This window comes from Schistocerca serialis, chromosome 4, assembly GCF_023864345.2.
Source record: "Schistocerca serialis cubense isolate TAMUIC-IGC-003099 chromosome 4, iqSchSeri2.2, whole genome shotgun sequence".
NCBI lineage: Eukaryota > Metazoa > Arthropoda > Insecta > Orthoptera > Acrididae > Schistocerca > Schistocerca serialis.
Window position 1 is genome coordinate 122100080 of NC_064641.1, and position 25818 is coordinate 122125897.

Sequence of the window (25818 nt, forward strand, 5' to 3'; positions counted from 1 at the left end):
TTCAGTGAGTGCCTCACAGACTGACACCAGACCGAAGTGTCTTTGGGTTACAGCCCACTGTAATCAGAAATACCTCCTCCAGCGCAGTCAAGAAGGTTCGCCCGAGTCTAAGGAGCTCTGAAGTTTGAACGTGACGCGAGCCCTCTCTACGACGATCAAGACAGACCTGCTGGTGGCAGGCTTCGACACGCACTGAAGCGCCCCCTGGGACGTCTGTTGCAGAGATTCGCCCTTGGAGCCGCCAGACCGCCCTCGGCGCCCACCGCTGGTGGTCATCCCTCTAGAGATCCTCCCAGACCTGTCCTCCTCGAGGTCCATAGGCGCCCAGCTAGATCCCTGCCTAGTCTGGTGAGTCACTGCCTGCACTGCGGTATCGGGTCACTTCTCAAATAAACCTCGGGGTAACACTACAATACACTGCTGACCGTTAAAATTATAACAGCATGAAGACTGTATAAACACTCGTTAAATTGGCGTTTGGACATGAAAATGATTAACATTTCAGCACAACAGCACAAAAGCATGAGGCCTCTTTCTTTAATGTCTTTTCGGTCACGAAATGGAAACCACAATGAAAATGAAAAACGTTTTTCTTGCAGTATTTAGCTACACCATCGAACGACTGCTCTACATAGTCAAAAATGGTTCAGATGGCTCTGAGCACTATGGGACTTAACATCTATGGTCATCAGTCCCCTAGAACTTAGAACTACTTAAACCTAACTAACCTAAGGACAGCACACAACACCCAGTCATCACGAGACAGAGAAAATCCCTGACCCCGCCGGGAATCGAACCCGGGAACCCGGGCGCGGGAAGCGAGAACGCTACCGCATGACTCTACATAGTCGCCGCTGAGACTTACGCATTGGTCGTTGTGGCCGAGTGGTTCTAGGCGCTTCAGTCTGGAACCGCGCGACCGCTACGTTCGCAGGTTCGAATCCTGCCTCGGACATGCATGTGTGCAATATCCTTAGGTTGGTTAGGTTTAAGTAGTTCTAAGTTCTAGGGGACTGATGACCTCAGATGTTAAGTCCCATAGTGCTGAGAGCCATTTGAACCATTTATTTTATTTATTTATTATTATTATTATTATTTATTTATTTTTTTTTTTTTTTGCGTCGTGCCAACATTCCAATACTGTCGTTGGAGAAGACAGTCGCCTTTACTCTCTGCAAATTCCCTGCTCCTTGTCTGTAACAAACTGCTGTCATCATAGCCAGCGGTTCATGTGAGCACAACAGATTTGCACAAACCTTGATCGGATTTTCAATGTGGTTTTAATTGCGCGACCGAGCGGACTTCGGAAAAAAAAAACTTCGTATGTCGGCAATACACCATCTGCATTCTGTACACAAAGAAATATTACTCAGAAGGTTTCTATTTCATATTTCGCATTTGAGTGTTGGTTGTTCGCGAGACGTCTGTGTTCGAAGAACAAACTTCTACTAGCGTGTGTCGGAGTTGAACAGCTGCAGGATTGTGGCCTATCGGAGCGTGGATTATCGTTCTGCAGTATTGCTGCTCGATTTGGTCGGGATACCACGATTGTCACGTGAATATGGAATCGAGAAGTTCAGGAGGGTCGCACTGAACTCCTTGAAAAAGGATCTCAATGTATCCACGTGACCAGTGACGGACAGACATACACTGAGGTGGCAAAAGGCATTGGATAGTGATACACACATGTATAGGTGGTGGCAGTATCGCGTACACAAGGCATAAAAGGGCTGTGTGATGGCGGAGCTGTTATTTGTACGCAGGTGACTGATGTGAAAAGATTTCCGACGTTATTGCGCCCACAACATTAACAGACTTTGAACGCGTAATGGTACTTGGAACTACGCGCGTGGAACAATCCACTTCGGAAATCGTTAGGGAATTCAGTATTCCGAAATACACAGCGTGAAGAATGTGCCGAGAATGCCAAATTTCAGTCATTACCTCTCACTACGGAGGACGCGGGGTCTTCACTTAATGATCGTACAGTTGCCAGTGCTAACAGACAAGCAACACTCAGTGAAATAACCGCAGATATCAATATGGAAGGTACGACGACCGTATCCGTTAGGACAGTGCTGAGAAACTTGGCGTTAGTGGGCTGTGTCAGCAGACGAACGACGAGAGTGGCTTTGCCAACTGCACATCAGAGCTAACAACACGACAGGGGCTATACTGGGCTTGGGACCACATCGGTTGGGCCCTAGACAACCGTAAAATCATGCCCTGCTCAGATGAATCCTGTTTTTAGCTAGTAAGAGCTGATGTTAGGGTTAGAATATGGCGCAGACCCTTGAGGTCATGGACCTAGGTTCTCTTCAAGGCAGTATGCAAGCTGGTGGTGGCTCCAGTATGTGTGGGCTGTGTTTACATGGAATGTACTGGGTCCTGTGTTCCAGTTGAACCGATTATTGACTTGAAATGGTAATACTGGAGACCATAGCCTTCATATTCCCAAACAATTATGGAATTATTATGGATGAGAAAGCGCATTTCACCGGGCTACAGTTGTTCGTGATTGATTTGAAGAACATTCCGGGCGATTCGGGCGAATAATTTGAGCACCCAAATGTTCCGACATGAATCCGAACGAAAATTTATGGGATACAATTGAGAGGTCAGTTCGCTTACAAAATCCTACACTGGCAGCACTTTCGTAATTATGGACGGCTATCGAGCCAGCACGGCTCAATATTTGTGCAGGAGACTGAGGGCAACTTGTTCAGTCAATGCCACCTCGAACTGCTGCACTGTGCTGGGTAAAAGGAGATGCGACACGGTGTTACGAGGTATCCAATGAGTTTTGTCACCTCAGCGTATTGTTCATGCATGACTGTACAGTCACGTAACATACACTGAGTCAGAAAATGGGCCTGTTTGCCGCAAGAAATGTACGAGGGTTATTCCAAAAGTAAGGTCCGATTGATTGCCAAATTGAAACCACAGTGAACATCGGAAATGTTTTACTTGTAACAATTAGCTACACCTTTCAGCTACTTCTCTACGTAGTCGCCGTTCTGACTTAGACTTTTGTCATAGCGTTGTACCAACTTTTCAATAGCCTCATCATAGAAGGCAGCCGCCAGTGCTTTCCGCCAATTCTCCACGCTGGCCTACACCTCGTTGTCTGTGTCAAAATGTTGTCGTCAAAGACAGCGGTTCATGTGACCAGAGATGAAACTCAGGGGGAGACAATTGCGGACTGTATTGTGGGTAATCTAACATTTCCATTTGAAAACGATGCGGGAGCATCTTCATTGCCCCTGCAGAATGCGGCTGAGAATTGTCGTGAACACGAAACAGCACGACAGTTATGTAATGTTGGCTGCATAGCTTCAGGCGAAATTTCTCACCAGGCCCTCGTACTTGGCGGCAGACACTATTTTCTAGACATCTTTACGCACTCACTGCGAGCTCAGAAATGAGAAGAGCGACGTGATGCTAACTGGGGTTATACTAGAGACACTACCCAACACATCTGTGCAAAGCTTTATCGGATTTTCATAGTCGTTTCCATTTCGCGACCGATCGGACCTTACTTTTGGAATAACCCTCGTATTTGCAGGACGTCTGGAGCTTCACGGATTGCCAGCCCAGTAACCATTGTTGCGGCTTCTCCTGAAGCGGCAGCAGAGGGAGACGCGAACTTGTGGTGCTCTCAAGGTCATCAGAGAACGCACAGCGTTATCACGGTGTTTTTTCAGACGAGTACCTGTGCTGTGCACAGCATCACGATAGCCGTATCCGTGTGTCGAGGCTGAGAGAAGAAAAAGTGTTGCCAGATTCGACGAGTCGTCATCATGCGGGTCCAGCACCTTCTGCGATATTATCGTGTTACATTGGGTACAAAATGCGATTACCTCTGGTTTTGCACAGCGACCGTTACGTTTCAGTATGTAAAAGCCAGTTCCTGTGCTCTACCTTAGAGGACTCTCTGACATTGTATTTCAACAAGGTCACATGTCACCAAGCCGTACTGATGTACCTCGATACAGGTGGAGTTCGACTTCTGCCTCAACCATCGCGTCCTACAGATCTCCCGTCCACTGAAAGCACCTGCGGATAAACTGGCACGCTATCACAGGCTAGCCACTAAGATTGGCATAGAGTTGAATCGGCATGGAATGACCTGATCCAATTTATAATCGAAACTCATTTCAATTCAACGTCCAGCCTCGTTACATATATTGCCGCTAGCAGATGTGACAGTTCTGTCTACTAAACTTAACACTTTGTATGCCCAAAATCAGCTCAAAATGCAATCATCTGTTGCTTGTGCTGTACTGCATACGCAAAATGACTGAAAATTCGCTATTTCCTATCCTCCCTAGTGTTTCAGTTTTAATCACCAGTAGACTATGAGCGGACTGACGATAAGTCGATGCGACCAACGGTGGCTACTATGTTTCTGGAACATTGCTAAGACCTTGACTCGGTCTGTCTGAAGCAGAAATGTTTCTATAAATACGGTAATCACAAGCTGACTGAACAAAATGTTAGTCATTCGGAGAGGAGGTGCCAATACCAACATCAAGAATCGTTCAGCCACATTCTGCTTCTGAGTAGCAGGAAGCCGATTCCGAAACAGCTTCCTGCATTACATTAGAGAACTGAAGGACACCTCCAGCTTCAGAAGACAGGTAATGACGTATCTACTAAAGCAACAGAATCGTTCAGCCACATTCTGCTTCTGAGTAGCAGGAAGCCGACTCCGAAACAGCTTTCTGCATTACATTAGAGAACTGAAGGACACCTCCAGCTTCAGAAGACAGGTAATGACGTATCTACTAAAGCAACAGCACCGATTACCATTGTCACCGTACACACTTTTGCTCTTGTACACTACTCTTTCCATTCTGATCTTCCTCATTTCCCAGTACTTTTAGCCGATGTAATGTCCTTAAATTTCCTCTCCCCAGAACTCGGTGTACCAGAAACAGTCTATGTTATAGAGGTATAAATTCTTTCTGTATATGCCACTATAATTATTGTCACTATTGCCACAATTATTGTCATTATCGTTGATATCATTATTACTGTCACTGTTACTATTCTTACTATTGGTGGCTGCGGCTGCAGCAGTAAACTAAACCCAGTATTAACTTTCTTAGTTCATATTTAGTTTAACCTACTCAAATTTCCACTTAAGACACATTATTTTAATACTACTTCTCATACGACAATTGTTATTTCGTAGGTAACTATGATGAATCAGATACTGTATGTGTGTAATCTTTGTCCAATGTAAGAGAAATCCCAATGGCCCTAATAAGATCAGGTTAAATAAATAAAGCAACAATCTGTGCATCGTATGGAATGGAGTGGACTGCAGTGGAAACACTTTAGACAGTATAGACTCATATTTAGTATCTACAGACAGAAGACGTCTCGGAATTGATATCGCCTACATTGTGTAACATGCGGTGCGACTCCAGAGCGACAAACTGTCAAAAGCAGATCTTGACCGTCAGAAGTACCACATTTTGATGGCTGTAATATATTTCACAAAACAATCGTGGCATACTATCCACCTGGTATACCAGAAATGCATCATATCCCCGCCATCAACGAATTGGCTTCGCAAGCGGACGGTACGAAGTTCCCCTAACCGATATGATTCGCATTAACAGAGTGTGTAGGGGACAACTAAGACTTCAACGTGTGTAAATAGGAAGACGCCACTCTCAACTACCTTCGAGAGAAACGAGTGTGAAAATTTCTGCGTGTTTACATACTTTCTATGGTCTTTAAAATGCAAGGAGATCGCAGCCGAGCTAGTAAACGCTTAGTTGCATAAGCGTGATGTCTCTGTATCGAATCTCTCTTTCTTGTGATTATCTATATCCTGATACCTGTAGTGCTCCATAGGTTACATATTACACTTGTCACAAATGAAGATACAGTAATATAAACAAAATGACTATACTGATTTGATTCAAGGTTTTCGTATATCCTTTCTGTGCTTCCAGTCTCCTTAAGAGAACAAACTTTGTCTCCTTGTTTCGTGTTTAAGATTAATAAATTAGTAAAGGAATGATTAAATATTGATAAATTCCACGACCATTAAAAAGCTATTGTTAGAATTACGTGGGAAAAACAAACTGCTGGCAATGAGATCCGCTCCACAGAACTAAGTGCTTACACACTCCTTTTTTTTTTTGTTAGGAAATTGGCTTGGTACTTTCAGGAACATTCATTATGTGATACGAGCTGCAAATTAAAAAAGTGATTAGCAACAAAGCAAAATAAAAAGATCCTCAGTAATGAGGAAGCCAGCTCACAAACAGCTGTTTAATTTTTTAAACGTTTTTTACTTTTTATTTTTTAATTTTTTACTGTGTAAGGAAGAAAGAAAGGCTTCACGTGACTGGTCACCAAAAACTGGGAGGAATCAAAGACTACAGGGGAACTCAGCTAACAGCCTGTCAACAAAAAGCACTCGAAAATGTTGCAAGACCACACCATACTTGCGGTATGATTTGTACAGCTACAAGAGACTATGAGTTTACACCCTACCAGAAATCACTGTAACTAGTAAATTTTCCACTTGACTACTAGGCCAATGTGTCTCCTGAACTGATTTTTCCCATTAACTGTGTTTGTTGTTGTTAGCCTACATTAGAGGTTATCACATTTAACAGAATCTAAATGAGCTTGTGTGCTAAAATAGTATTAATGAAATGGTGCTCCTGTCATTATTTTAGTCAATTGTTGATGGGTGATTAATATATCAACGTGAGATTGATCTTTTAAAAAGTTATGACACAAGTTCATTGATTAAAAAATAGAAAAACAATACACTTAAGCTTGATGATAAATAAAACATGAACTATTAGCAACAGCCGGTCTTAGTAGCGGAGCGGTTATAGGCGCTCAGTCTGGAACTGCGCGACCGCTATGGTAGCAGGTTCGAATCCTGCCTCGGGCATGGATGTGTGTGACGTCCTTAGATTAGTTAGGTTTAAGTAGTTGTAAGTTCTAGGGGGCTGATGACCTCAGAAGTTAAGTCCCATAGTGCTCAGAACCATTTGAACCATTTTTGTTGGCTACAGAAATAGGCCCAACAAATAGTAACACGATACTGGGTGGCAACTGGTCGGCAAAGACTAAGGTTTGCCTGATTGAACTAAGTACTCTGACTCATAACATGGTTGGCCGGTTGGTTTATTGAACAAATGGACTAAACAGCAAGTATATCAGTCCCTTAACTCAACACATGGATAACACAGCGTTAAAGTGTCACACTGATTTTGATGGATTTATTCTACCGAGAAGTTACATTATGTTTCTGCAGCTGGCAACAATTGACGAGGCTGTGATTCTGTTTGCCCTAACAAGCTGGAGCAGCAACACTACACCCCTTTCTAGATGTGCATCGCTGCCTCAGATGACGGTCATGGTATACGTATCTGTGATGTGCGGCACCTGTAATTCATTGTCACAGACACAAAACATGTAGTGTCGCAGATGGACGGGTGGCTATTACTCTCTAATGCAACCCTGAAATCTCGGCAGGTTCCAACGTGTGACACTCTCGTTCGCCGATCATACCATGAACCAACTTGACTCACTTATACGGCCGTGCGCACAAGGAGATCAAACATGAAAGCTGCAAGCCTGTCATGAATAGGATCGCCCTCGGCACAGCGAGTTGTCCGAGACTACTGAGGTCTAAACCGTTGGTACAGCTAAGTCCTCAACACAGGCTCCGCACCGAGCGGGGTGGGGCAGTGGTTAGACACTGGACTCGCATTCGGGAGGACGACTGTTCAATCCCGCGTCCGGGCATCCTGATTTAGGTTTTCCGTGATTTCTCTATATCGCTCCAGGCAAATGCCGGGATGGTTCCTTTGAAAGGGCACGGCCGACTTCCTTCCCCGTCCTTCCCTAATCCGATGAGACCGATGACCTCGCTGTCTGGTCTCCTTCCCCAAACCAACCAACCAACCAACAGGCTCCGCAGTCAAGACCAGTCCGTGTGTGAAGTTACGCTCAAGACAAGAGTCCAAAGTGCAGCCCACTCATAACAGAAGTCTAGACCAGAATCCTCTCCAGACCGGAATCTGAATCATAAGGCCAGGTTTATCCTCTCCTGTCTTTCCATCAAACCTTGGTAAACTTCACCAAAGTGGTGCTCCAACTCTCACCCCACCCTAAAGGGTTTCTCGCCAATCGCAAGTCTCAACGAGCCCCTCTAACTCGTCTGCTCTACTCATAAGCCAATAAGGCTAATCCAAATTAACAATATCCATATCTTTTCTGAAGAAGTAGCCAATCCCTGACTCACTAATTCCTACGCAGAGAGGAGAAGACGTTGTGCTCCAAACTCGTTTTTGTTTTTTTGTTTTTTCCACGGTCACGTCAGGCAACGTGTTTTGGGTTTTCAATTAGCTCTAACGTGAATAGCCCATTTATCGTGTAGATCATTATCTGAATGGTCCGAACGTTATAGTGTGTCCAACTAGGGGCCATGGTAAAACTAAACGAATTGCATGTACGTCCCAACATAGACCATTTCAGAGCCGGCGTAAATGTTGCGTTCCATCTTGTTTCAAGGCCTGAGGCTTCCCAAAAAATGCTCTGCAAGCAGAGGGATGTTTCTGAGATCATAGACGGCTTATGTCCCTACTCATATCAAAATGCTGTGGAATTTGCACAGTTCGGTGGCCCAGTGATTTACCCCTGCCCAGTCATACAATAGGTTTGAACCATACATAATACATAAGCGGACAACAATTGTATCTTCAGAAACACACTCATTCTCAAAATCAAGACAAGCAAGTAACATGTATCATATGTTGTGCTTATTTCATATGGCAGTATAATGTTGTTTATTGTAGCTACAAGACATCTGAAATTCACAGTTTTCAAATAAAATTTACATAAACTCTTGACAAATTATCTTCACCCGAGCAGTTGTTCCAAAAATTAAATCAGTTTCACAAGAAAATATGCAGAATTACATGAGAATCAGAGTCACAAAAAATCCTATCTCTCCATCCACAAAAGTCTCTGAGAAGACAATTTGCATTTACAAAGTGACACATGTAGAACACGGCGCTAAACACGCACACAAATGGTCTCTGCGGAGGCTGAAGCATCAAGGTAGCCGGAAGCTGTGGCCGAGCGGTTGCAGTTGCTTCAGTCAGGAACCACGCGGCTGATACGGTCGTAGGTTCGAACCTGCCTCGGGCATGGATGTGTGTGATGTCCTTAGGTTAGTTAGGTTTAAGTAGCTCTAAGTCTAGGGGACTGATGACTTCAGATGTAAGGTCTCATAGTGCTTAGAGCCATTTGAACCATTTGAGCATCAAGGCACAGCGAGGCTGTGCCAGAGTGATGGCCGCCCTTTACTCAGCGCTTGATGTAGGAGCAGCAGCGAATGGCTATGGGCCCCTATCTGGTCCAGGGCAGCATCAGTAAGGTAGCTGGGCTGTTGGCATCATCTCGAACTGGCAGCGCTGTTTGGTGGAAAGGAATGAGAAACCAGTACACTCGCACGACGCCGAACAACTTCAACTCAGGTAGTGACGTCTGTGCCCCGGTCTTGTCTCGCGATTAGGTAGCTGAAAGAGTGCAGACTTCCCTTGGATTAGGTGGTGAGACAGAGTTGGATCTGGTGTGCAGCCAGTCTCCTGGTGAGGATTTATTCTCTTTGCCACTGTGCCACTGCCAGTCTTCGTCATAGTGCACGAATGCAGGGGTAGCTCGTCCGGATCGTGACCACCTGGTACTGCACGGCGTCTGTAGAGGGGGTGTGGCTGCTTGGGGGTTCCCACTGGGCATCGTTGTGGTGCCGACTCGTATGCGGGTCTTTCAACGTCAGGGATGAGCCTCCGGTCCGGCGGTCCCATTCATAACCGTTCGACGGATGGTTGCTGTCAGCTGTCATTTGCTCGGCACCATGCAGGCTGCCAGGCTATCGAGGAAGTGGCTTTCACTTTCGCTGGGCCGCAGAGGCGGCAGGTAGACCCCCAGCTGTTCTGGCCTACATTCAGCGCTGGTAACTGGCCCTCCATTCGGCATGTCACCGGGCCACCCAGCGCAGGCGCTCTCCTTCAAGCTGGCACGTGCTCGTTGTCGCCGTCCTCAGGGTGTTGCCTTGTGACGCCGTACAGGACGCATCGATAGTGGGTCTGATAGGTCCTAAAATCTGCACAAGCTTTGTCTTTGTATTATGTTTCACTGCTAATGTTTTTCATCGATCTTTGTACATAGCTTCTTATGAATAAAACAACCAAAAAGTAATGTCTTTGTATAAATGCAGTATGATGACATATATAATTACCCGAGCGATCGTGATAAAAAATGAAAAGTAGAAATGTTTTTCATATAGAATAAACATGACATGCATAAAATTTACAGTCGTCCTAAATGTATGGTGTGAAGTGTCTCTGGTCTGTGTGTTAGTACCATTTCCCTCATGCATATCCCTATGATAGGCCAACACTGCATCCGCCCTTCACCCAACATACACTTTCCACACAGCACTTAAAATGGTTCAAATGGCTCTAAGCACTATGGAACTTGACATCTGAGATCATCAGTCCCCTAGACTTAGAACTACTCAAACCTAACTAACCTAAGGGCATCACACACATCCATGCCCAAGGCAGGACTCGAACCTGTGACCGTAGTAGCAGCAGCGCGTTTCCGGACTGAAGCACCGGCCATAGCGGCCGGCGACACAACACTTAGTATTAACTTATTTCCTTTAGCCAGTACCTCTTAACTTTACCTCCAAGCACTTTCTACTCGTTGATTATGGCAACAACACGTATACTCCTCCTGTTCTTGGTACTCAAAAATGTTCAAATGTGTGTGAAATCTTATGGGACTTAACTGCTAAGGTCATCAGTCCCTAAGCTTACACACTACTTAACCTAAATTATCCTAAGGACAAACACACATACCCATGCCCGAGGGAGGACCTGAACCTCCGCCGGGACTAGCCGCACAGTCCATGACTGCAGCTCCTCAGACCGCTTGGTTAATCCCGCACGGCTGTTCTTGGTACTCTCGGCGGCATTGTCACCCAATGCCGAAGTGTTCTGAAACCATGCTTCCATTTGTCTAACGCCTGCTCCTACATTCGCACATCTGAAACTTACAGATGTCATTAGTTTCCGGTTACTTGTCCTACATGTTACGAAAATACCACAGATTTCCTCTTGTCGGACAGACGCTGGAATAAAATACAGAAACGTTAATTAGTTCTCCTATGTAGGTTGGTCCTTATCCTCACCAGTGGTCCCCTTCTTATTGCTGCTCTCCTTTTCCTGAATCTGAGGTACGACGCATCACGGTGACTCTCACTGTACGTGCTCGTGCCTTATAGTGTCTTTCGCTTACGGAGCTCTAATGACGCCCGCAAAATAAAAAGACCTAGAGAAGACTAGCGATGGCACAGAATTCCAGCAGGAATAGTGTCTCCACCCATCTAATGAGTGGGCAGTTAATACCACTTATGAAACACCCGAAAATCGAGACAAACATGCTCAGTGGCATGACCGCAATCTCGTCATCACTAAACAGCAAAAAACAACATATGCTCTCCTCTTGGGCCGTACATAAGGTACCGTGAAAAAGTCACAGAAATACTCTCACAGCCCATAGTGATATTATGGAAGGCGCCAGTACGAGAACTATACTGCTGAATTTGATGTACATCATGCGATCGTTACGTGACTAGCATTCTTATGCTGCTTGGAGCGTCATAATGGACAACAATAGTGCCATACGAAGGCATAATGACCAATTGTCACAAAGGGAAATGCAGGCTGGACCCTGAGCTTAGTTCAGTCACTGTGCAGAGGCTATCATATCACCAAAAAGGTATCAGTTAAAACGAGCAGCTATCTACTGGACCCTGAGCTTAGTTCAGTCAACTTGCAGAGGTTATCGTATCACAAAAAGGGTGTTAGTTAAAACGAGGAGCTATTCAATCCAGACTTTGATTTTCAATCAGACAATGAACGCGTTGATACAACGATGTAACAATCATGCTACTCATTTGAACACGTTACTCAAGGAATCGTACCATGACCTAATAAATGACAGTTACAAATACACCAATTACAGACATTTAACAAAAGGATAATGTAGACTATGCTACGCATCATCTTCTAGAATTACTAATCCATTGATGTTCTATGTACAAATTGATTCTAACCTAACTGAACACCTCTATTATTAATGGTTTCACGTGACAGGTATGGTAATACCAAAAGATTTTTCTTGATTTGAGGTTTAGAATCCCAGCGTGTTCATGTGAGCGATCCTGTGTAATCGGAGAATCCATTGTAGACAGGGTAAAATTTGTGGCACAGCTGTTTATGCTTGCTAGACAGACGGGAACTTTTGATCAACACCTTTTGACCATTGCAGAATTCTCTTCGGCGTGCTTTTCTATCTCAGATATCTTTCCTCTTCAAACCCGCCTCACATAGCTCCTAAGTGCCAGGTCAACAATTTGCTTGTGTTGTATTCAGGATCTCAGGGGGAAGTCCACGACTTCGTTGGTTAGTTCTATGGGTTGGCTCTTCTTGAGAATAGTCAGTGGCAAATCGTACACCACATCCCGGAAGTCGTGTAGGAGTACATCCCACGTGGCGTGTCGTTTCGCACAGTATGTATGGCAAACGGTTCCCGGGCTTTTCATTGTCCTTTGTAATGGGGACGATTGAGGATGCCCTATGGATGCATATGTCAGTTTAATCCTGTGTTTTCCTAAAATAGATTCTTTCTTTCTTTCTGACCGGAACTGGGGTCCATAATCCTATCGACGTAATCTACCTGGTTGAGGAAATCTTTTCAGAAGGCTGTGTACACTGTCTGTGTGTTTGCGTCTTTCAGAGGAAGTAAGGTGACACACTTTGATGTCAGCTATCACTACTGTCAGGATGTAACTACACTGGAGAGCCAAAAAAACTGGCGCACCTAAATATCGTGTAGGACCCCAGCGATCGCGCAAAAGTGCCGCAACACGGCGTGGCATGGACTCGACTAATGTCTGAAGTAGTGCTCGAGGGAACTGACACCATGAAACTTGCAGGGCTGTCCCTATATCTGTAAGAGTACGAGGGTGAGGGTGGGGGGGAGGGGGGGGGGGGTCAAACATCTCTTCTAATAGTACGTTGCAAGACATCCCAAATGTGCCCAATAATGTTCATGTCCTGGGAGTTTGACGTCCAGAGGAAATGATTTAACTCAGAAGCGTGTTCCTGGAGCCAGTCTGTAGCGATTCTGGACGTGTGCGGTTTCGCATTGTCCTGCTGGAATTGCCGAAGTCCGTCCGAATACCCAATGGACATGAGTGGATGCAAGTGATCAGACAGGATGCTTACGTACGTTTCACCTGTCGGAGTCGTATCTAGACGTATCAGGGGTCCTTTACCAGTCCAACTGCACAAGCTCAACACCACTACAGAGCCCCGAGCCCCCACCACTTTGAACAGTCTCCTGCTGACATGCAGGGTTTCGGTTCCGAAAGTCCACATCGATGGTGTTACGTTCAATGGTTTGCACGCTGGCGCTTGTTGATGGCCCACAAGTGAAATCTGCAGCTATTTGCGGAACGTTTGCACTTCTGTCACGTTGAACGATTCTCTCCAGTCGTCGTTGGCCCCATTGTTGCAGGATCTTTTTCTGGCCGCAGCGGTGTCAGAGATTTGACGTTTTACCGGATTCCTGATATTCGTGAAATGGTCGTACGGAAAAATCCCCACTTCATCCCTACCTCGGAGATGTTATGCCCCATCGCTCGTGCGCCGACTGTAACACCAATTTCATACTCCCTTAAATCTTGATAACTTGCCACTGCAGCAGCAGTAGCCGATCCTTGTTGTCTTATGTAGGCGTTGCCGACCGCAACACCGTATTCTGCTTGTTTACATATCTCTGTATTTGAATACGCATGCCTGTACTATTTTCTTTGGCGCTTAAGTGTAAATCTTCTACGCGTGTGCTCAATAGGGCCCATTAAATCGGTTACACCGAAGTGTTTTAGTTTAGATGGAATTATGGGCTGCAGAGGTGCCTGCATTGTCACTGTATCGTGCTTTGATTTCTGACCGGCTCTAGACTCTGCCAAGGCGTTCCTAATCTGTCTTTCAATACCTTTAAAGTGGCACAGTGTGCGTACTTTCAGGTAGCATTTCCTGGCTTCAAAGTGTGCGTAGCAAAGATGGGTGTTCCAGATGACTTTGTTCACGACCTCATCTGGGATGCAAACACGCTAGGGCCCTCCCTCTCCTTTACTGCGAAATAACAAGATTCCCTTCCGCAGTAGGTAGAACTGCCCAAGCTTAGTTCCCGTCCTGTCCATTAACCTTTTCTTAACAGCAAACAGAGCTGGGTCCTTGTCTTATTCTCTGATGATGCCTTTTGGATCGTCGTGACATAATTCTCAATCGCCACTTTTCAATATAATACAAGCTGTAGTGTTCTTTTTCTAGTGGGCTTTCACTAATTCCCTCAAATACCACAGGTGAACGTGATATCGTATCCACGACGATGTTCTCCTCTCCTGGTATGTGGGTAACTGTATCATGAGCTCCCATCTCATGAGTCTGTGCGGAGCTGCACCGTGAGCAAGAATTCGAAGGCTTTGTGATCAGTGAAGACTCTTGTATTTCTCTCACAAAGGAAGAATCGAAATTTTTCGAAGCCACACACGACCGTCAAAGCTTCCAACTCGGTTACCGAGTAGTTTCTTTCGCATTCACTGAGGACATAGCTTCCAAAAGCGATGGTCTTATGCTCTATGTTCCCCCCTTGCTGATATCTCTGGAAGATGACTGTGCCCAGACCAGAAGCTGTCTGTTGCGATCCAAAATTCCTCTGCCAGGTTCGGGTGCGACAAAATCAGTGCATTAACCAAGTCGGTTTTGGGGGTCTCGAATTCGTCTTCCGCTACAGAGTCCCAGTGCCACGACGCCTTCTAACTGGTGACCGAGCATAATCGCGGGGTTACTAGTTTCTTAAAGTGACTGAATCTCTTATATAAATTTGCGACACTAGGAAAGTAACTGTAATGTTTGTTAGCTGTTGGCGTTGCAAATTTCGTTATCACCTCTATCTTATCCGGATCTGATGGGATTTATTCCGCGGTGGTGATATGGCCAATGAGTGTTACTCGTGAGATCCAAATACATGACTTCGTGATGTTGGCAACTACGTCGCATTCCTTTAAGGTCTGTAGTATTTCCCTAAAGATCAGACTGTTTCCTTTCTACGTCGGTTCCGAAATTAATGGATTGTCTACGTAAGAGGAGATTCTTCGTTTTACAGAATGCTTTAAGATACCGTCGAGTCCCTGACTGAAGGCAGCTGAGGTCCCATTTAACCCGACGGGTAGTCGTTTGAACTGGTAACATCTACCGAGGTCGAGGAATACAGTGTATCTCCTGCAGCCCGAGTGGAATGTAATTTGCCAGGAATTGGAGCGCAAATCGAGGGACGAGAATACTGTTACGCCATGGAAGTTTTGTAGGAGCGCCTACAGCTTCTCGGGACGATATGTTTCTGGTTCCATGATACTGTTAATTTGTCATGAATCCAGCACCAAACGGATTGAATAGTCGGACTTCTTTACGACCGTGAGGTGGTCGTTCAACGTGGAGGTGGCTGGTTTGATGATGTCATCGTCTAGCATCCTCTTGATTTCTAAGAAAACTTTTTGACCGCACGCTAGTGGAACCTCTAAGGCTTCACGAGAAATTTTGTGTGCTCGTGCACTCGGAATGCATACTCAAAATTTCGGAAAGCTCCCGTTTACGACAGAAATACACTGAAAATCCAAAGAATGTGGTACACCTGCCTAATATCGTGTAGGTTTCCCGCGGGCACGCAGAAGTGTTGCAACATGACGTGGCATGGACTCGACTAATGTCTGAAGTAGTGCTCTAGCGAACTGATACCAGTAATCCTCCAGGGCCGTCCATAAATCCGTAAGAGTACGATGGAGTGGAAATCTCTTCTGAACAGCATCTTGCATGGCATCCCAGATATCCAGATATGCTCAATAATGTTCATGCCTGGGGAGTTTCGCGTCCAGCGGAAGTGTTGAAACTCAGAAGAGTGTTCCTGGAGCCACTCCATAGCAATTCTGAACATGTGGGGTGTCGCTTTGTCCTACTGTAATTGCCCAAGTCTGACGGAATGCACAATGGACACGAATGGATGTAGGTGATCAGAAAGAATGCCTATGTACATGTCACCTGTCAGAGTCGTATGTAGACGTATAAGGGGGCCATATCACTCCAACTGCACACGACCCACACCATTACAGAGCCTCTACCAGCTTTAACAATCCCCTGCTGACATACAGAGTCCATGGATTCTTAGGTTGTCTCCATACCCGTACACGTCCATCTGCTCGCACTTCTGTCACGTTGAAAGATTCTCTTTAGGCGTCGTTAGTCCTGTTCTTACAGGAGCTTTCTGCTGCCGCAGCGATGTCGGAAATTTGATGTTTTACCGGATTCCTGATATTCTCGGTGCGCTGGTGAAATGGTCGTGCAGGAAAATCTGCACTCCTTCGCTACCTCGGAGATGCAATGTCCCATCACTAGTGCACCGACTGTAACACCACGTTCAAGCTAATTTAAATCTTGATAACCTGCCATTGTAGCAGCAATAACCGATCTAACAACTGCGCCAGACACTTGTTGTCTTATTTGGGCCTTGCAGACCGCAGCGCCGTATTCTGCCTCTTTATATATCTCTGTAACTGAATACGCCTGCCTATACCAGTTTCTTTTGCGTTTCAGTGTACATCCACATTTTCAAGTAAGGTTTCTTCGTCATCTTCCTTTTCGTTCATTAGAATGTTTTCTAGATTTCCCAGCATGTTATCAAGGCGCACCTCCCGCCGAGTTTGTTCATCTTGTTGCGCGATGCGACAAGGCTCATGACACCACCACTGGTTCCTATCTCCATCGCATTTTGTGGTGTAATTTAGGATGAGGTATTCGGCAGGAATTTCCACACATATTGCGTGATCAGCCAGTGTAGTTCTGTGGACATATTTTTGCAGTATGAGCTGTCCTCATGCCACATACAATACGGCCTGATGTTGGTTCACGAACTTCGTCTGGCGTGATTTCGCAAGTGATGAGTAGGTGCCTTCTTGTCTTGAGGACAGATCATTTTTAGTTATACTGTTGAACCGTGAATTTTTCTTTCAAAAGCTTTTCTTAAGAATTTACTTTATTTACTAGCTATTCATCAAGAACATTAACACATTTAATCACACTATGTGAGCGTGGAAGTAGGTACCAGTAATTTCATTAAACTCAGAAGAGTGTTGCTGGAGCCACCCTGTAGCAATCCTGAATGTGTGGGGTGTCGCTTTGTCCTACTGGAAAACAAATTAAATTTCTTTCAACAAATGGAAATTTTATTCCTAAAAGCCTTTCTTTTTTTGAAACAGATCCAAAAATTATAATCAGAAAGCATCCTCTAAATATCAAGTTACAATTTATTCAGAGGCAGAAAGAACAAATTTTGACAGTATGCCGGCCGGAGTGGCCGCGCGGTTAAAGGCGCTTCAGTCTGGAACCGCACGACCGCTACGGTCGCAGGTTCGAATCCTGCCTCGGGCATGGATGTGTGTGATGTCCTTAGGTTAGTTAGGTTTAAGTAGTTCTAAGTTCTAGGGGACTTATGACTACAGCAGTTGAGTCCCATAGTGCTCAGAGCCATTTGAACCATTTTTTTTTTTTGACAGTATGAGCTTTCGAGCTGAGAATCTTGCCGCTCCCTTTTGACACAGCCGTAGTCACGACCGCTCACAACAACATCTGAAAGACTACACTGGTGCAAATCTGCAAACACACCAGATTACTTTAAACTAAGCCCGCATCTCGAGGTCGTGCGGTAGCGTTCTCGCTTCCCACGCCCGGGTTCCCGGGTTCGATTCCCGGCGGGGTCAGGGATTTTCTCTGCCTCGTGATGGCTGGGTGTTGTGTGATGTCCTTAGGTTAGTTAGGTTTAAGTAGTTCTAAGTTCAAGGTGACTGATGACCATAGATGTTAAGTCCCATAGTGCTCAGAGCCATTTGAACCAACTTTAAACTAAAAATTGTAACAACTCACACAAGCACATAAACTATGCACCCCGTAGGAGGGATGGAAATGGTACAAACACTAACATGAAAAAAATTAACTTGCCACCAAAGGTGCCACTTGATTTTAAAAAGAAAAACTTTTACACGGGAAGGGTGGCGACTTTATATAGTAAAATGACCATTTAAATAAAAAACCCATGAAATGCAGTCTTACATAAAATATACAAACATGCTCTACATTTCACATATACCACCTCTCAAGATGATAGGCAAGATAAAAACATATTTCAGGAATTCGGCCGTTACACTTCAAGCAATAAATTCGTTAACACCGAATCCGACAAACACGACAGAGGCAGCCAATAACGTACGGCAGACCGACAGACAGACTGCCTAACAAATGCGGACAGGAGACAGACGAGCAAGCTGTGGACGAGAGAGACTGACCAAGAAAACAAGTCGAATTTAACAAGTAAATGAAACAACATATCACGAATCACTAAACTTCTAATAAACTGTGATGTCTGACGAAGACCTGGCGCAGCACCCCCAAAACGCTCTCCCGAACCGTCTGTTGCCAGCCGCTTTAACGGACGCAGGAAGGCGCCGCGATCTCCCGTCTCGCGGCGTCGCAGCTCGCGCCGGCCAGACCGATGTCGTGGGTTGACTCCTGTTGCTCTCGTGTCGGCCGCGAAGCCACTACCCCTCGCTATACGGCGCGGCCTACTGGACTGACGTGGCGACCTCACATGCGCCGACACTCAAGACGGACAAGTCACCTCGTGTCTCAGTGCGCGACTGACCAACCAATCGATCCAACCGCCAATGACCATTACCTGAACAAACTCGAGCAGACTGGCAGCCTAACACATACTAGCACTCCGGACGACAGACAGACACTGACTGCTCCACACTGACTCGGCTGACCAACTTAACCTGGCGAGTTTTTTTTCTTTATTGTAATTTCATTCCCCTGCCAAATATGGGCAGGATAGGGCTGTCAGCGGCACAATCCGCCGCTCTTCAGCCGAGTGACGTGACGACTAAAACAAGAATAAAATGTTACAAATGTAAGGTGATAAAAAAGGGGAACATAAAACAGAGTAAGGGGAGAAAATGGAGGTAAAAATACACTGACATGGAGACGTTCATGGGGGACAATTGAAAAAGTCACCAGAAATTTGGCGATCTGTAAAACACAAAGAAGACATTGAATGCACATGCACAGGTTAAAAGTCGGCAACAGTATTAAAAACTAGAACAGCACACTTAAAACTCAATTGGAGCACACACGATGAAGAATAAAACTGACAGGTGGGACCTGCCGAGGGAAAGGTCAGAGAGGATGGAAAAGGAAGGGAGGGCAAGGAGCAGCAGGGGAGGCGGTGGGATGAAGAGAGTAGGGGCGTCAGCGGGTACACTAAGAGGCAGGAGACATGTGGGGCAGGAGATGAAGAGGGAAGGCAGGAGGGAATGCAGAGACACTGAAAGGGAGCACAAGGGAGGGAGCCAGAGTCACACATGATCTTAATCCTGCTGCAAGCAGATGGGATTCAATTGCCCCTGACGACGCAATTCAACGATTTTGACGTGTGTCTGTACTACACAGAAGTTCATAACTGGGTCTGCAGGTGTGAGAATGTTCCACAGACCACTGTTGACACACCACTTAGACAATGTGCCCAAAATCCGTCGATACATCCATCCAGCTTCCCGCATGCCCACAGTGTGACCACATTCAAATGGCTAAAACTGTTCAACAGGAGTACATATTCGTCGGTAGGGCATGGTTGTACCCTACAATGAATGTTGTGAAAATTGTAGGAGCGGGAATCCGCTCAGGAAAAGGGAGGGGGAGGAGAGGGAGCCCGGAGGAGGAGGCAGGAAGATGGGGTTAGAGTTGGTAGGAGGGGTAGATGTCAGGGCGAAGCTCATAATCCTGAAGGAGTAGATGGTGGAAGTTGCGTTGGGAAAGGAGATGGAGGGTGTGGAGACGGAGAGAGGGTGGGACACAACGGTAAAGGCACAGCAATGGGTTGGGTGTGGAGAGGAAGGGAGACACCAGGGGGTGAGGGGGATCAAGGCGGCGGACAATATATAGTGTGCGGATGTATGCAAGGAAAAGGAGAACCTGGCGAGCTCATAGCGCCCCTTAAATGCACATCAACAGGCTACCTTTCCCCTTTCCCACCAGAGGGAGACACCAAAGCTGCGATTGCCACAGCGGCGCCACCGCCATAAACGGAGGGCGACTGCTTCACACTACCCGCTGCGGCAAGCTCTTCAAAACAGCAATTTTTACCACGGCTCAACTGTCAGTGTTTAAGCTTCATGAATACTCAATTTCCCTAGTACAAAATTGCTCTAGCTCAACTAGACTACATAAAGACGCGATGATAGGACTACAGTGGCTCATACGTGATGACGGGAGTGAAAGTGCCTCTGGCTTGTGCAGTGGTGAGCAGGTGGCTCGGCTGTTGTGTTTACAGGAAGGCGGTGCGGGGGACGCTGGCGCTGCTGCCACTGTTCGGCCTGAACCTGCTGGTGTCCCTCTACCGGATGCCCAACCCGTCCTGCACCTGGGAGCTGCTCTACGCCTACTTCGGGCTGCTGCTGGACGGACTGCAGGGGGCCTTCGTCGCTATCAGCTTCTGCTTCCTCAACAGAGAGGTAAATTATCACCTGGCACTGACCCCTGCATGTACTCCATAGAACAGGTCTCGCCTGATGTCACCTTCGCAGCTGGCACCACTGGTTAGGGGAAGGGTGGTCCAAAGCCTACTTTGACCTGCTGGAAATCAGACAACTTCCCTTCTGTTATTTACGTATCTTTACTTACTTCATAACTTAATAAATGTTTTTGTGTTGTACCACTTTATTGCTATAGTCTCTATTGTCTGTGCACTGATTACACTGGAAAATCATGAAATATCATAGGAATGTATAAAGTGGATGACAGTTCCATCTTTATAACAAGTTAATGATCTTCCCTTCGTTGGGGACCACAGTCGTAAAGTACTTTTTGAGTGAAATAGCCACCGCTTGACTGCAAGTTTTTTATTTCACACTGGCTTTATAGTCATTATTAGGTTCAAAGATGAAATGAAACCAATAAAGCCTGTGGATCATATTGTTCAACGCATAATTTGGTAACTAAGGAACAACATAAATTTTTAGGGAGTTATTAACAAAGTTATCAAATATCCAATATATCTGAACGATACGTCGTCGGGATTTTACAACACATAAAGTTCCGGAAAAAATGCAGTAGTCTCAAGGACAAGGTCATTTTCTTGACAAGTGAGATGACAGGAAGTTCATCATTGTAGGTGTGTACTATAACAAATTCAGTCCATATGAAACACACATGTCACAGTAAAGGGTGCCAAAAAAATATAATATAAAGGTACCGAATGGCATTCAGTATTCCCCAAGCATCTTGCGCCTTTTGTTGCAATCCAGTAGTGATTCTGACAGGCCCTTCATCCTGCCCTACAAGTGTTCAATTTGTGAGAGATACTGTGACCTTGTTAGCCAGGGCAGGCGATGTACACTACGAAGAGGACGTCACGTCCCAGCAGCCGTATGAGGTCGTGCATTGTCCTGCTGAAAAAGAACATCACAATCCTGTTGAAGAAATGGCAGTAGTACAGGAATAACAGGCTGTGTAATATAACAGGCAACGGTTAGTTTACCCTCCAGAAACACCATATGTGATTGCGACCTGTAACTGATGGACCCCCACACCATGAGGCTTGGGATGGTACCAGTGTGTTGCAGACAAATGCACTCTGAAGCAGGCAGCTTACCAAGTCTCCGTCGTACACACGTACATCCATCACTCGAATACATGGAGAACACACTGTCATCACTGAAGAGAACAGACTCCCATTAGACTTTCTAGTCAATTCCTGCACGACAAGAGAGTAACCATGCTTGGTGGTGTATGGTGTCAGTGGTAGCCTGGCCAGAGTCACACGTGATCTTAATCCTGCTGCAAGCAGATGGGACTCAATTGCTCCTGACGACGCAATTCAACGATTTTGACGTGTGTCTGTACTACACAGAAGTTCATAACTGGGTCTGCAGGTGTGAGAATGTTCCACAGACCACTGTTGACACGCCACTTAGACAATGTGCCCAAAATCCGTCGATACATCCATCCAGCTTCCCGCATGCCCACAGTGTGACCACATTCAAATGGCTAAAACTGTTCAACAGGAGTACATATTCGTCGGTAGGGCATGGTTGTACCCTACAATGAATGTTATGAAAATTGTTAACCTCTAAACTGAGCACCGTTACTGCCTTCAAAGTCAATGAATGTTATGAAAATTGTTAACCTCTAAACTGAGCACCGTTACTGCCTTCAAAGTCAAAACAGAGCGCGCACAGAGATGCCCCCTGAGTCCCTAATCATCGATGACTGTGACAAATCAGTCAGTGACAATACAGTCCCTCAGCATGCAAATATCATACCCTGTTGCCAATGAATGCATCCTTGATGATGTTAAATTCTTTTCTAGTAGTTTGTAAGGTCAGGCACCCAAATTTTCAATTCGCACTAACATCTTATAATGAAATAACTGATGTGTATGACCACATACGTGTTGTAGTATTCCAAGCACGACATGTCATTTAGAAATGTCAGATATTTGATGACTGTGTAAGTAATGCATCTTCATCTACATCTACATCTACATCAATACTCCGCAAGCCACCTGACGGTGTGTGGCGGAGGGTACCTTGAGTACCTCTATCGGTTCTTCCTTCTATTCCAGTCCCGTATTGTTCGTGGAAAGAAGGATTGTCAGTATGCTTCTGTGTGGTCTCTAATCTCTCTGATTTTATCCTCATGGTCTCTTCGCGAGATATACATAGGAGCGAGCAATATACTGCTTGACTCCTCGGTGAAGGTATGTTCTCGAAACTTCAACAAAATCCTGTACCGAGCTACTGAGCGTCTCTCCTGCAGAGTCTTCCATTGCAGTTTACCTATCATCTCCGTAACGCTTTCGCGATTACTAAATGATCCTGTAACGAAGCGCGCTGCTCTCAGTTGGATCTTCTCTATCTCTTCTATCATCCCTATCTGGTACGGATCCCACACTGCTGAGCAGTATTCAAGCAAAAAGCGTACTGTAACCTACTTCCTTTGTTTTCGGATTGCATTTCCTTAGGATTCTTCCAATGAATCTCAGTCTGGCATCTGCTCTACCGACGATCAACTTTATATGTTCATTCCATTTTAAATCACTCCTAATGCGCACTCCCAGATATTTTATGGAATTAACTGCTTCCAGTTTCTGACCTGCTATATTGTAGCTAAATGATATGGGATCTTTCTTTCTATGTATTCGCAGCACATTACACTTGTCTACGTTCAATTGCCATTCCCTGCACCATGCGTCAATTCGTTGCAGATCCTCCTGCACTTCAGTACAATGTTCCCTTGTTACACCCTCTCGATTTACTACAGTATCATCCGCAAAACGGAAGACTTCTCTCCATTGAGAATGACATGCTGCGTTCTGTTATCTGGGAACTCTTCGATCCAAATTGGTCTGATAGTCCATATGCTCTTACTTTGTTCATTAAACGACTGTGGGGAACTGTATCGAACGCCTTGCGGGAGTCAAGAAACACGGCATCCCCCTGGGAACCCGTGTCTATGGCCCTCTGAGTCTCGTGGACGAATAGCGCGAGCTGGGTTTCACACAATCGTCTTGTGTCTGTGCCCTTTTCCAATCCTTTGGAACGCTACGCTTTTCTAGAGACCTACGGTATACCGCTGCAAGAAGGGGGGCAAGTTCCTTCGCCTACTCTGTGTAAAATCGAACTGTTATCCCATCAGGTCCAGCGGCCTTTCCTATTTTGAGCGATTTTAATTGTTTCTCTATCCCTCTGTCGTCTATTTCGATATCTACCATTTTGTCATCTGTGCGTCAATCTAGAGAAGGAACTACAGTGCAGTCTTCCTCTGTGAAACAGCTTTGGAAAAAAGACATTTAGTGTTTCGGCCTTTAGTATGTCATCCTCTGTTTCAGTACCATTTTGGTCACAGAGTGTCAGGACATTTTGTTTTGATCCACCTACCGCTTTGAAATAAGAACAAAATTTCTAAGATTTCCTGCCAAGTCAGTACTTAGAACTTTACTTTCGAATTCATTGAACGCCTCTCGCATAGCCCTCCTCACACTACATTTCGCTGCGCGTAATTTTTGTTTGTCTGCAAGGCTTTAGCTATGTTTCTGTTTGCTGTGAAGTTCCCTTTGCTTCCGCAGCAGTTTTCTAACTCGGTTGTTGTACCACGGTGGCTCTTTTCCATCTCTTACGATCTTGCTTGGCACATACTCATCTAACACATATTGTACGATGGTTTTGAACTTTGTCCACTGATCCTCAACACTATCTGTACTTGAGACAAAAATTTTGTGTTCAGCCATCAGGTACTCTGAAATCTGCCTTTTGTTACTTTTTCTAAACAGAAAAATCTTCCTACCTTTTTTAATGTTTCTATTTATGGCTGAAATCATCGATGCAGTAACCGCTCTATGATCGCTGATTCCCTGTTCTGCGTTAACTGTTTCAAATAGTTCGGGTCTGTTTGTCACCAGAAGGTCTAATATGTTATCGCCACGAGTAGGTTCTCTGTTTAACAGCTCAAAGTAGTTTTCAGATAAAGCACTTAAAAATTTTTCAATGGATTCTTTGTCCCTGCCACCCGTTATGAACGTTTGAGTCTCCCAGTCTATATCCGGCAAATTAAAATCTCCACCGAGAACTATAACATGGTGGGGAAATCTACTCGAAATATTTTCCAAATTATCCTTCAGGTGCTTAGCCACAACAGCTGCTGAGCCAGGGGGCCTACAGAGACATCCAATTACCATGTCTGAGCATGCTTTAACCGTGACCTTCACCCAAATTATTTCACATTTCGGATCTCCGTCAATTTCCTTCGATACTATTGCATTTCTTATCGCTATAAACACGCCTCCCCCTTCACTCTCCAGCCTGTCTCTGTCATCTTAAAATTTATGTTATTCTTATGTTAGCACAATATGCCTTGCACTATGTCTACCACATGTTTTATTCGTTTCAGTTTATTTTTGCACTAGATAATGGCTGTAAAACCGAAATCGCGAAAGTGTTAAATAAATGAATAATAAGAAACTTACAGTCAAATGGCGGCAATTTCATTTTAGAAATCGCAAAAAAGTATGTGCATGTGTCTGTGTGGAGGGTTAGGGGAGGGTGGGGGGAGGTTGGTGAAGCTTGGTGGAAAGAGGGTCATTCAATGTGCATGGATAAGAGACTGTCTGTGAATGTGGAGGAGACCGTTTGCGAATGAGTGTAGATATGGGCAGGTCTGCGTTGGAGGTACACATGTTGATGTACATTGCAGCATGACTCTTCCACGTGTGTAGTAAGCTCTACAATATGTGGTAAACATGAGAGCGAGGTGCCCACTGCAGTCATAGGATACTTGTGGAAGTGGGAATACACTGTGCAATTTCAACAAATGTGGTATAAAATGACTTTGTAACTGCAAAAAATAATGCGTTTAGAAATAGAAGTGTAGCAGTAAATGGTACTGGTTTTAGTTATTAGTACATATGACATAAAACAGGAGGTACTACTTTTGTAGGTACAATAGCTTTCTTCAGTCTGGATGAGTTAGGATTTAGATATGTGGTAAGGGAGAGAACTGGCTTTAACATTTTAATGTTCGGATAATAAATTGC

General features: G+C 45.2%; 1 protein-coding gene across 1 annotated transcript in view; it reads left to right on the forward strand.

The window, feature by feature from the left end:
• The window catches only part of LOC126474309 (corticotropin-releasing factor receptor 1-like), a 260974-nt gene that overhangs the window by 233626 nt on the left and 1530 nt on the right, over positions 1 to 25818 (forward strand). Inside the window, exon 10 of the mRNA XM_050101774.1 lies at positions 20560 to 20740. Within this exon, the coding sequence (XP_049957731.1) occupies positions 20560 to 20740 (181 nt within the window). The remainder of the gene's footprint in view (positions 1 to 20559; positions 20741 to 25818) is intronic.